General features: G+C 35.0%; 1 protein-coding gene across 1 annotated transcript in view; it reads right to left on the bottom strand.

Moving 5' to 3' along the window:
• The window catches only part of TMPRSS15 (transmembrane serine protease 15), a 107090-nt gene that overhangs the window by 37587 nt on the left and 56402 nt on the right, over nt 1-13101 (bottom strand). The window contains exons 16-18 of the mRNA XM_010960134.3: nt 11277-11402; nt 9220-9360; nt 854-964 (exon numbers count right to left, since the gene is read on the bottom strand). Coding sequence (XP_010958436.1) covers nt 854-964; nt 9220-9360; nt 11277-11402 — 378 coding nt within the window. The remainder of the gene's footprint in view (nt 1-853; nt 965-9219; nt 9361-11276; nt 11403-13101) is intronic.

Raw genomic sequence — 13101 nt, 5'->3', positions numbered from 1 at the left:
AAGCTAAGCTGGCTTATCAGACAGTTAAAACATCACCAACAGTAGTTTTATCCACAGACACCATATTGTAATTCTGTAAGTGAACGTTAATTGTTTACTTGTTTTTCTTATAAAAAGAGGAAAAGCATTGACTTTAGAATTAGACAGACTTAGGTTGAAAACACAGCTCTAGCCCGTACTAGGTGTTTATAGGGAACTTTGGAAGCCACTTAACCTCTCCAAGCCTCAACCTTCCCGTGGCTGAGGTAGAATTAATTCTAACTTTGTTAAGATTGTTTGACAGCACTCAGTTATAGTGCGTGGCACATAAGAAGTTGCATTCAATATTTTCTTTGAAATAAAAGTAGGACGGAGTAAAACTAGCCATTTCTCATAATGTTATAGAGATTTGGAGTAGGACTGAATCGAAGACTCAAGGCAGGAGGAGTAGTAGATACTGAAGAATCAAGAATGCAAAGGATTAAGTCTAAGAATGTGAGTTATCAATGAGCATAACGGTGCCTCTGTATGTAGGCAACCTACAGAATAGAACAGTTAATAAGAATGGTGCTAATGTGCCTGGTGTGGGCTGTTGTCTCTTTGTGGTGTTTTGTGCTTTCTTCCTGCATATGGGTTGTCCTAGACTTAAAGTTATTAAAAGTCGTCAAATTTAAACAAACAAAAACAAAGGTCTGCATGTTAACTTTCCTTTTAACCAGGACGGAGACAGAGGTGCTGAAATCACCAGGAGATCATAACCCAAAAGTACCAAAATCTGCCCTAATAATTACAAGACTAATCTTCCTTTCATATTTGTAGAATCCAACTGTAGAGGTTAATGGATAAGCAGTATTTTCTTAAAAAGAAAACATACCACAATGTGCTTCATCTGACCCATCCTTACAGTGTGGAAACCCGTCACAGAGATTTACCAGTGGAACACACTCTCCATCTTTACACTGAAAGTTGTCCTCCTTGCAAGGCTCTGTGGGGGAAATAATATGCATTGTATAGGATAAAGAAATGACAAATAGGCAGTTCTGGAGTACCCATCCCACTTCTGCTTCCTTAAACCCCAGTTCTTTGCCACAGTGCAAAGTTATGCTGGCTTTGATACCGAATACGATTACATACTTAATTGCTCAGAATGCTTCCGCAGTAGTCCTGTCAAAGCCAGAGACATGGCTTGAGAAAGAAGAGTGTGACTAAAAGCTTAAGCAGCTCCTTTGAGGCAGGGTATGGCTTTGGTCCCATTCCTCTCTCACAATCTCCGCTAGTCTCTCTTCAATAAAACATCTCCAACCCAAATGAACATACAGATGACAACCACTGGAATGTTATCCAAGCATAAAGAGACCTCTTGGTTTAACCGTCCAAAGGATACCTCCACACCATTACTATACAGAAATGTAGAAGTTGCTATTTGGAGGGACCAAAGTTGGACCCGGCTGGAAACAGTGAGCTGAATTAAAGCATGGTCAGGCAGGAAAAAGTAGTCTAAAGAAATGGGATCTGTAGCAGCAGTGACTTGAAAGGAAACAGGGATGCAGTTCCAAATTAGTAGGACAAGGCTGAAGTCATGGCAATGTGCTTGGACACGAAGACACAGAAGGAAAATGAAGAAGCTGGACAAGGAAGGAACTGAGTAGATCTGGTGGTTCTTGCCAGAGGTTGAGTTGTGCCAAAAGAGGCCTACTTGAAATACACATATTCATTGCTCAAAGGGAGTGAGAACTATGTTTCCTGGATATGTTTGTTCATTCTTAAAGACGTGTGCCCTGGGACAGCCCTAGTTTCCCTGGAGGAGAAGGATTTGCTTCCCTCAAGTTGTTTTCTGATTACGGCCTGGGAGGGACATCTACGTGCTGACACTGGGATCTCTGTTGAGGGCCACATGGGATTTGGGTCCCCTGGGAAAGGAAATGGTAGTTGGATATGGAGAGGCTTAAAGTTTCTTCCCCTAAGTGGCACATGGACAATAATAACGGGGAAGCAAAAGCAATTGAAAAAAAAAAAAAAAAAAAGAAACAGGGAAACCTGTATTTTAAAAACTGTTAGTGAATATTAATCATTAACTACTATACTGCTTTCATGAATACACAATTCAAGTGAAAATGGTTTCCAAAACAAATGGTACTCATCTCCATAGAGACTTTCTCAATTTATGATGACCAAATGTAATGGCACTTGTAAGGAATCATTTCTGTTGTTTTAGAATCTAGGTGGTTGTCCCAAATCTGAGGGCACTGACAAATACTGTTATGTTCTAAAGAGAGGTACTAAATGTAGCCATACTAATACTTAAAAAAATTACCAAAACTAGTCTAGCAACTATAAATTTCCAGCTATCACTTTTTTTTCCAGCTATTACAAAAATGATTAGAGTTTTTTCTTAAAAAAGCCTACATAGGAAACTTAAGGAGGAGTGTTTCATGTGGAAGACGGGAGGAAGGGGCCATCCAGCAAAGCAAGTGAGGGATGCCCCAGGAGAACCAATTCTAGGCTCTCTGAAAGAACCCAACTGGGTTGCCTTAAAGAAGGGAGGCTGTACTCTCACTCCCCAGTTGAACATTTATTACCTTGCAGAGGCATAAGGACTGCCACTTACACAGGGCTAGTACAGGCACTTTCAGACTTTTCTTTTCAACTGTGACTGCAGTAAAAAATATATTTTAAATCATACTCCAGGGTACACAGCAATGTGTATACTTATGTGTGTGTAAGTGTGCATGCGTGTGTAACTAAATTAAAATTTACTCTTATTTTGTTTTATTATTTCTATTCTATTCTATTCCATTCATTCTATCCCATTTCATTGTATCCAATTCCATCCATTCTGTTCCATAACAAGAATGCTGGGCAAAATCCAGTAAGTTGATTTCATGATATGCTTTTTAAAAAATACCAGACTAAACTGAAGTGAAGTGAAAAATTTCATGTGAGGTGGTGACTTTAGTTTCCTTAAGTTTGGGGACAGATAGCTATATCAATAAAGATTTGTATTCACATCCTGTGCAATGAATTTAAAAGTCAGAAATTTGGCTGGACCTTTCCTTGATGGTAGTTAGGTCTAGGAGAGAAGGGGGCGGTAGAGACAACCTACATTTTCTCCATGTCCAGGGCCATGCGTGAGTTTCCGTTCGGCCATGTGGGCGCTTGGAAGGGTAATGGAGTGACAGCTGCCTGTCAGGACAAGCTGGCTCCAGGACAAAGAAGTGCAGGAATGGAGGCTGGCGAGTGGGGATTGGGAACTAAGCAGAGTTATAAGACATCACAAGGGGAAGCAGTGTACTACCCGTGCGTATGGTGTGGGAGTCCTGGGGAAGGGAGAAAGGAACACTCAAAGGAACACGTAACTCTGTTCTGCACATGAGTTAGCATTTGGCCAGGAACACTGTTAGCCAGGAGAAAACTACGGTGGTGACAGAGTTTTCCTTTTGGCCTTTCTCCCAAAACTGAAGCCATGGGAAGATGGAAGGGAAAGAAAGTGGGAGAGAAATTAAAGACAGTATTTTCACTCTCCTCTACCTTAAATTTTCGGGCCATGATTTGTGCCTGAGTTGGGAGATTTGGAAAAAAAAAAAAAAGCTTTGAATTAGATGATATTAAAGTTTTGGTGCTATATTTGACTGTACATTTTAATACCTAAGAGAGAGTCTTAATTACCTGGTTAAGAAAATTGCATAACCTGGAAAAGTGAAGATATCTGCCTAAAATATCCAGGAGCAAAAAGAGAGGTTTAGAATAAAGTAGATGGAGGAAAATAAAGCTTTTTCTGTTTATATTCTCATTGAGTCCATTCTTCAAATTGAATATGCAATTTACTAGCTGTAACACCCATATACCTTGTTTCTTCATCTTTGTATGCCCAGGACTTAACAAAATGCCCGGCACACAGTAGAAAATCAGTAGATATTTGTTAGCTGTTAAGTGAATTAATTTATGTTAAATGAGAGGTATGCCTCAAAAATCAGTATGAACCTTAGTAATAAAGTTGACACAGTATAAAGAAATCTTTAAAAGTATGATTTCAAAAACTCTATTTTTAAATAAGGCAGTTGACTGACGGTAACCCCATTAATTTGAAAAATAAGAATGGATTCTATGACTTATGAAGAAAAAATTTACTTATTTGAACTTGAATGGTAGTTAAAACATAAGCTGTGGAATTATATGATCTTGGTTTGATCTGTAATTTAGCCATTTTCTTTTTATTTATTTTTGATCATGGGCAAATAAATTAATCTTTCAGAGATTCAATCCCCTTGACTGTCAAATAAGAAAAAATACTACTTATGTCTTGGGTATATCATAAGAATAAATTTAAAAAAATTAAATGTATTTAGTATACCAATATGAATACACTGGATGCAGAATCAATTTTATCTATAGCAGCAAAATTAGTAAAAAATCTTCCTTTTCATTAATATTTTGAAGTTGCCATTCTTTCTTCCAAATGCCTGTTGTGCAATTTTCTCCTCCAGATAACACAAAAAAACACAACTAATCCTTTCTTCTGGGTATCGTACAACAGTAATTGGAGCTATTTGTATACGTTACTGTAAACTTTGATAACGTCTATATTTTTTCATTCTTACCAAGTTTAAATAATAAAAAAATACTTTAAGCAAGGCATGGCTGGCCTAGTTGTTTCCATAAATCTTTACCCGATGAAAGAAACAGGTTACATATATCAAATATAATGCTATTAGGGAGACTCTTGCAAATGTAATTATCAATTTATTTCACAAATGCATATTTTTAAACCAGATTAGAAGGATGATAAATGGGCACATATTCTACAGGCAAGCATTAATGCTTTAACTGACTTTATATTTTAATTTTTCTAGTATTAATTTTCATTTAGAAAACAGGAATACTTAAAACTAGGTATACATGTATTTAAATTTACGTATTTATTTTAACTCTATATTTAATATATATTATGAAAGTCAACAGACTAATTATGTATCCATAATCAAATATTTTAATATACTTATAGAATGTTAGTCACCACCAGTTATTTTTAAATTATCCCATTACTTTGTTTTCATAGTTTGTTAAAATCATTATGTAAAAATGAGTTTTTAATGCCAATAATTTAATCACAGATAAATTTATTAATAATTTTACTTTTTTACTAGTATAACCAAGCTACATTTAATTGGAAAAGCACATATCCATCTAATGAAAATTTAAATATTTGAATAAAAATATGAATGGAAACATGTAAATATCTGAAAACTAATTCATTTTTGTGCTCTAGCCAATGTGATTAGGGTTATCCCCTATGAACATCAAAAAATGAACCTATTTCTCTAAGATGAATGTATTGGATAAAAAAATGCTGAATGGGGCAAAATAATCACTTTTGCTTAACTGAATAAAAATGTCAAATTCTGAGAAGTGTAAATAAACTCTCTCAAAATTTTCCTTCCTATACATGAACTGGATTCTGATTTTTTGCAACATATAACGGCTCAGCTTCATTAAGCAAACTTTAATCCAAAAGTTTAACTCTCTGTGGCCTCTGATGTCTTATTTCTGATCATTTTGTGCCCATGGTGAGAGCAAGGGAAAGAAATATTGCTAAGAATTGAATTTCTCCATCTTCTTTTTATGAAGTCTCCCATAGCCCTGCCTCATTTAGTCAGCATATGCTTGGTTTGAAATGGAACTGAATTGATCTCTAAGGCACATGCCACTCAATCTGGGGAGGGCTCCAAACCCCCAAATGTAATCAGCCACCTCTTCCACAGTTGCCTGATAAGCACAATTGAATTCCAAATTAAGACTCTGAGATTCAGAAAAGTGCAATACGGGGACATGTATAGGAGAATGATCTTAATAAATCTGTATTTCATATACCTTAGTGTAAATAAAATGTTAAAAATTAGATAAAGAAAGGAGATACAAAAATACATTATACAATAGACATATATTTCAACTGAATGCTTTGGAAGGTGTCCCCAAAGTATCTCAGAAGATAAATAAAGCACATAAATGCTGAAAATGGATGCTGTGCCTTTTACGCTTTTTTCTCCTAAAATGACCAGCAAAGCAGAGCACCAATATAAACAGATCTGTGTGCTTAATCTCTCTGTTACCAGCGTGATTATCTTCCACTGCCAACTCCCTGGTTCTGTAATTGCTTTTAAGCCTTTTGGTGTAAAAATCTCCCTGGGAGAAGACTGTGCCGATGATGACTCAATCACTCTATTTTCTATTCCCCCGCAGCATCTGTCCCGTGTCCAAGAGGAACATGAAACCGCATTCCCAGTGTATTCAGCACACAGTGATGGTCATGGAAGACTCCATTCTAGCTTCAGTCAAGGGAATTTTCTCTAAATGATTTATGCTTAAATACTAATCACAGTAACTAAAATCTACCCGAAGGGCAAATCAATCTAAACATCTACACCATAAATCACCTATTTTGTGTTGGAAGCCATAGATTAATTTCTTTTGTCTTTTATCTTGAATAGAAATTGCTTGTACTATTTTTCAAAATGCTTAGCATACTTTTCTTATTAAAGCCAGTAACTGTATTATTTTTGATGGGAGAGATGTTGCCACCTTCTTTTCCACGATCTATTCTCTTTCCACCTCTTTCTTCCCTTCTCATTTACTATTTAAAACATTGATTTAAAGACCTACTACTTCTCTAAAATTTCATTTCAAAATGCTTTCACTTTTGCAGATGGTGGAAGGCTCAATCATTATTTCAGTAGTTTGGATTCGTGAATAAATTCACTCCCTTATTGGTTAGAGCTCTTAGTTTTTTATCTCATTAGTTCAGACGGTTTTTCTATTCATCTCCATTTCTTTAAAAATATAGTACTTCTTTCAAAAATTCCTTGCACGAAATTCTCGGAAAGCAAGTTGGGAGCCCCTTCCCTCCAAGAGAATTGCTGTTAGGTATTTTCTTACTCTATTTTAAGCTGCTTTATAGAACAGAGCACAGAATTCTATTGCATTCAAATACAAGGGATATTAATGCCTATACATTTTTTTTTTTACTGTGGAAGTTTCTTCTCAAAAATTTAGAAATACCACTCCACTGTTTTTAAATATTCATCAGAAAATGACTAAAATATATAGCTGGACTGATTTTTAACATCGTTGAAAGGTGATTCTATTTATTTTCCTTAAAAATGTGCTGAAAAATTTTCCTATGGAAATTTAAAATTTCAAATAGGAAATGTTATAACACTGATTTCTGCTTGTAAATTTTTTTACAATAAACGATAAGACTGTATCATTTTTCAGTCACTTTAATCTGGTCTAGAAAGTATATAGTTTTTTTCCCCCACTATACCTTTCAATATTAGTTTTGATGGGTTTTTTTCCTTCTGAATGACTATCACTTTCAGCTTGTGGGTTGGTGTTTTTTCCTGCATGTCTATCACAGACTCACACATTTTTCTGTCTCTTTATATATTGTTTTAGCATTCTTGATCATGCTTTTGTGCAATATTTTTGTGAAAATGTGGTATTTTGGTGCCAGAGACTTTGAATCAGTGTGCAGTTGACCAAAAAACCATGCAGTTTCCACTGTTAACAAAAAACTCTGATCAAATCAGAAAAAATAATCTAGTAGTGGTAGAATTTCAATAAGAAATTCCTCTGCCCATAGATGAACATAGGGATAGAATTAGTAACTCAATTCAAAATAGTAGTCTCAAAATTGTCTTGATTAACATTTTCCAAGGCAGTGATTTACTTTTCTTCTATGTTTCTGATTTTATATACATTATATATGTTACCCATTATATTTATACACATATATACATAAGTACATAACATCCAGTGATATTTTCATGTCAATATATTTCCTTTTGTGCTGTTTTGAAAAATAATTATAAATGTAATTTAAAAACAAATAATTTAATTTATAAATTAAGATAATTTTAAATCATATTTTCTACATTTTCTCCTTTTTCATGTACTCTGTTTTGAGATAAATTCTAATTGTCTGTCAGTCTCAAAGTCTTTATTCCTTTTCTTTCGTGCTGTAAATTTTTTCATAGGCCTTCATAGTTTTGTTTGCTTATTTCACTGATTTTTTGATTGATTCCTGTCAGTGTTGCTCATAAATCATAAGTAGCTGCTTCTAAGACCAATCACAAAATCCAGAAGAACAGGAAGTTGGTTAGGCTACCATTTACTCCCACCCAAGTAGCTTGCATAATAACAATTCTTATGACTTATTTTCAGGGCCAGAGGGTAGATAAGCTACAGGTCAACTTCTACATTTGTAGCAAAGCTGGAAGTGTACAATTTTCTGGGATGGAGTCTAAGGCCTGGGCCGGTGGTGAGTGGAGGGACAGATATTTGCACAGATAAATCTGGGATTAGATAATAGGCCAGATGAAGATCAATGCTCCAATACTACCTCTTTTCTAGACATTCTGGCTAAAGACAAACTGACCACAATCTCCTATGGAAGGGAAAGGTCAACATAGGAGGAATGTGTGTTCTGTTTACCTGACATATTTGTACCTAGAGAGAACCACTAAGTTGTGGGACAGAAGCATTTAAAATCATCATAGTCCAAGTGAAGCAGTAAGCTATAAAAATTCTCTGCAGACTGTTGAATACAGAGTAGCTTCATATCTTGCATATTTGAATGAAAAGACACACACACACATATATATATATATAATCTCCATGATGAGCAGGCAGGCCACCATTTTGTTTTTCCTGCTGATTTTGTTATGGATACTATAAAATTACAGGGTAATAAGGTTGTGCATCCCAGCAAATATCAGCATCAAATTCCTCATCCTCCATGGCAGTGTCTTTACATGGCTTGTCTCCAAGAAGTTAATGATGTTAATTTCTTAATTGGACGTTGTTGGCATCCAAACAGCTCACTTGCCTGTCTCCCTGCTGTTCTCTCAAGACGTTCTTGGCAAAAGGATCATGACAGCCAATCCTCCTTCCTTACAGTGCCAAGAACCTCTCTCTACAGTTTAAAATGCCCCTCTGCAAGGAACAAAACGCACAACTCTTGCCACACCAGAGAAGTGCAAATAGGTCTGCTGAAAAAGCAGTGTGGATTGCTGCTTTGAACAAAATCAGGTAGTGGTTAAAGAGGTTGAAAGGAAGAAAATCTCCTTTAAGATGAGGAAGAATGAATGAGTGCACTAGCATGCAATCATTGAAATTAAGTCCTGTATGTTTGGATGGTTTTGCTCCAAAAGTTACAAGGCAACATGCAATCCTGAGTGCACTTACCAGGAATCCCCAAGTGATACCCAGTAGTGAAATTTGCTTCAAATCCTCCCTTTGCCAACTCTTCATCAGTGATAAAAAGAACAGTCATCCTGTTGGTGGTTGAGAACACATCCTTTACTGGACCAGGCCCTGTGTACACAGCTGCTCCAAAGGAAAACGAGATAATTAGTGAGACAATTCTTCAACTCGAAGAAAATAGATCCTTTTCCTCAATTGTCTTCCAGATGTATGCAACGTGCAGCATGGCTCGCTGCAGAATAGCCACATGTAAGTGAGTGTGTACATTCTTTTACATTTTAGACAATGCTTCTAGGAAAGCCAACTTCCCCAATGACTTTTTCTAGTATTAATTAAGGTTTCTATACCTCTATGATTTAACAATGAATGACTCACAATATTGTCTGGCTTAGCACCACTGTTCAAAGCTCATGTTACCCTAGAAAAATGATTCTTTTCCTGCTTTTAAAGACCTTTATAAAATAACAGTGATTATAGTCTCCCTTAATAATTTTTTGTCCAAGTTTATTCGACATTTTTTATAAGTTGAATCATTAACTTAATCCAAAAGATGAATTAATTAGAGACAAATAAACCTAAATGGTAGCTCTCAAATTATTTCCATCTAATCCCTGGGCTTGAGGGTTTCATAAACAATAAAATACTCTTGACTAAAAAACACACTCTCTCTCTATGTATATATATATGAATCCAATATACATTGGAGTCCTTGAAAGTGATTCTGTTTCAAAAGAATGTCTTGTCTACAAATTTGAAAACTATGATTATGAGATCTTTTTGGAATTCTTACTTGCTTTTCAATGATTGATGGAAATACTATGAGGTAAAATGATAAAAATGGGTTTTTCTTAGATAATGAGACACTGTAGTTTTTATTAGAAAGACAATGCAAGCTGAAAATGGAAAAACTCCTCAAAATGTGTTTATAACTGCATATATGAAAATCATATTTGAAGTTCCTTGGTTCTTGCTAGCACGAGGCTCCTCGCCTCACTGAGACTTTCATTACTTATCTGTTCTGTGTGTGGCTCTCAAAATCCTCTCCCAGGAAACTTATACTCTAGAACTTGGTGGGATTTTGCTGAAGAACTCTGCATAATGGGTGATGGATGAGTGTGGCTGGGGAACCCTCTCCACCACTCAGCTCCTTCATTGCTATAGAAAGTACCCTCTGGAGTTTTTACCCATTGGTTGCAGTGTTCATGTGATTGCATAGCTATCTGGCCAGATTTTATAGGAAATGATTAATATAGGTCTAAAACACAGTTAGATAAGACACTTTTACTTGTAAGTTGTGTTGTTTCTGCATTTCAGTTGACCTTTCATGCATTTTCATAGTTTAATGCATGACTTATCGAGAGACAATTTCTTAATAAGTAGTTCAATAGGATATGGGCTATTATTGGATCTTTACTATATGAGCATCTATTTTATGATCTAGGTATAATAATTTCCCCTGGAATAGTACACTTTTCCTCTATGTCTATTAAAAAATTAATGATCAATAAATATAGGGAAAATCAACTTTGGTCAATTTTTTAAATCATTCTCAGAGACATATAGAAGCAACTAGTACTAGAGACACAGAGAAAGTAATAATGGAACATAAAATACAAATTATTTAAAAGTTTTGCATAAAACCCACAACTGTTTCTTTAGTTTGAAGTGAAATGAAACCTAATTGAACAGCTATCTATGGACATACGATGTGCACATAATGCATAGAAAACTGCATTAAGGGTGTTCTTAGCTCTTAGTCTACAAGGTGTAATGCTTACTGTGGTGAATTAGTATCAGTTGGAAGGAACTGCTGATGCAAAGCTATTAATCCTGGCTTGCCAAGAACACTCAAGAAGAATATTATTCTGTCGTCATTGCAAACATGCCTCATATTGGAAGCTTCAGTGAAATTCGACATTACTCTGCTGTTGTATTTTCATTTTGCTAGTTGTGAAAGTGTGACTGCACTTATTCAGAGATGCTCTCAGTCCAACGTCTTGAGCCATTTGACATTCACAACACTTCAGTCGGAGACTTACCTAACAGCAAGGAATCGTCTCCTTCACCATCTCTGATTTCAACTACATCTGCAATATTTTCTAAATCAAATTCTTGAAAATGAAGCTGGATATTTTTTCCCTGTTGTGCATTTAAATTCCAAACACCTTAAAAGTAATAAATAGCAACACTTAGTTTAAACAGAATTCTTTTGATTTCTCTTAAAAACTTCAATCTCTTGAGGATTTCAAATCACTTTCCAAGATTTTTTCATTTTATAAAAAACAACATTCCAAGCTGTTTGTGTATGTATGTATGTGAAGAAATGTCTTGTGTAATCCAGAATATTTATAGTAAAATTTCAATTAAATATGAAATAATTTACTGTAATTGAATTTGTTTTATTTCATATAAAATGGAATACTTTAATCAAAGCTTGCAAATAGCCTTTTACTCCTACAATCCAAAAGTTATGAATATCTAAAGTTATGGACATTCTATTTCCATTTATTTTATTTTCCATGATTAAATTCATAGGAAAAATGAGGTGATTAAAATGCAGTTTGTACGGTAACTAAACTTTAATATTCTTTTAAGTAATTGTTGCCATTATTTATATGTTGCTAGTTCATTTTGAAACAAAACTGAAGCAAAACAACACAAATTAGTATCAATAAACACTCGTTCTACTTTTTATATTGAAGTCTAGTTGATTTGCAATGCTGAGGTAGTTTCTGGCATACAGCATAGTGATTTAGTCATTATATATATATATACACTTTTTTTCATATTATTTTTCATTATATGTTATTATAAGATATTAAATATAGCTTCCTATGCTATATAGTAGGACCTTGTTTTTTTAATCTGTTTTATATATAGTAGTTTGTGTCTGCTAATCCAAAACTCCTAATTTATCCCTCCCCTATGTTTTCCCTTTGGTAACCATAAGTTTGTTTTCTATGCCTGTGAAACATTTCTTTTTCTTTACTGATTCCTTAAATGATTTTGTCTTTAGATTTTGTTCTAGCCTCTTTCCTCATTCTTGATGAATATTCTCATTCACTCTTTTTTTAAAAATTGAAATATAGTCCATTTACCTGTGTCAGTTTCTGGTTTATAGCATAATGTTTCAGTCATATATGTACATATATGCATTTTCATATTCTTTTTCATTATAGGTTACTACAAGATATTGAATATAGTTCCCTGTGCCATATAAAAGAAATTTGTTGTTTATCAATTTTTTACATAATATTTAGTATTTGCAAATCTTGAACTCCCAATTTATCCCTTCCCATGCCCTTTCTCCCCAGTAAGCAAAAGTTTGTTCACTATGTCTGTGAATCTATTTCTGTTTTGTAGAATAATTCATTTGTGTAAGATCATTTTATCAACATAGTGATAGTCTTCATTTTCTACACCCTTTTTTGAGAAGTAGATACATTTATCAACTTATTTACTGTGTATGGGTGTAGGTGTCTCAGATTAAACATGTAATAAAGGGAACACACAATTATTCCTTCTCCAACTCATTCTTGTTTTCATTCTTTCTGTCTCAGCAAACGGTACCACTAATCATCCACTCACAGAAACCTCTGCATCTTCCTTGACCTCCTCTCTCCTGCCACATCCAGCCAGTTTCCAAGGCCTGCCAACACTACCTCCTAAATCCTTGGATTCCCACTCCCTTCTCAGTCTCCACTGCCACCCTCTGAGTTCAAGCCACTGTTATTTTCATTTCCTAACTGGTGATGCGGGTGGCTCTCCTCCCTCACCATCTCTCTGATCTCACAGCCAGATGGCTCCATCTAAAAAGGAAACTTGATTGTATCACTATTTTCCTGTAAACCATTTAAAGTCTCC

This window comes from Camelus bactrianus, chromosome 1, assembly GCF_048773025.1.
Source record: "Camelus bactrianus isolate YW-2024 breed Bactrian camel chromosome 1, ASM4877302v1, whole genome shotgun sequence".
In the NCBI taxonomy this organism is placed as follows: Eukaryota; Metazoa; Chordata; class Mammalia; order Artiodactyla; family Camelidae; genus Camelus; species Camelus bactrianus.
This window is presented reverse-complemented; position numbering and strand designations above follow the sequence as displayed.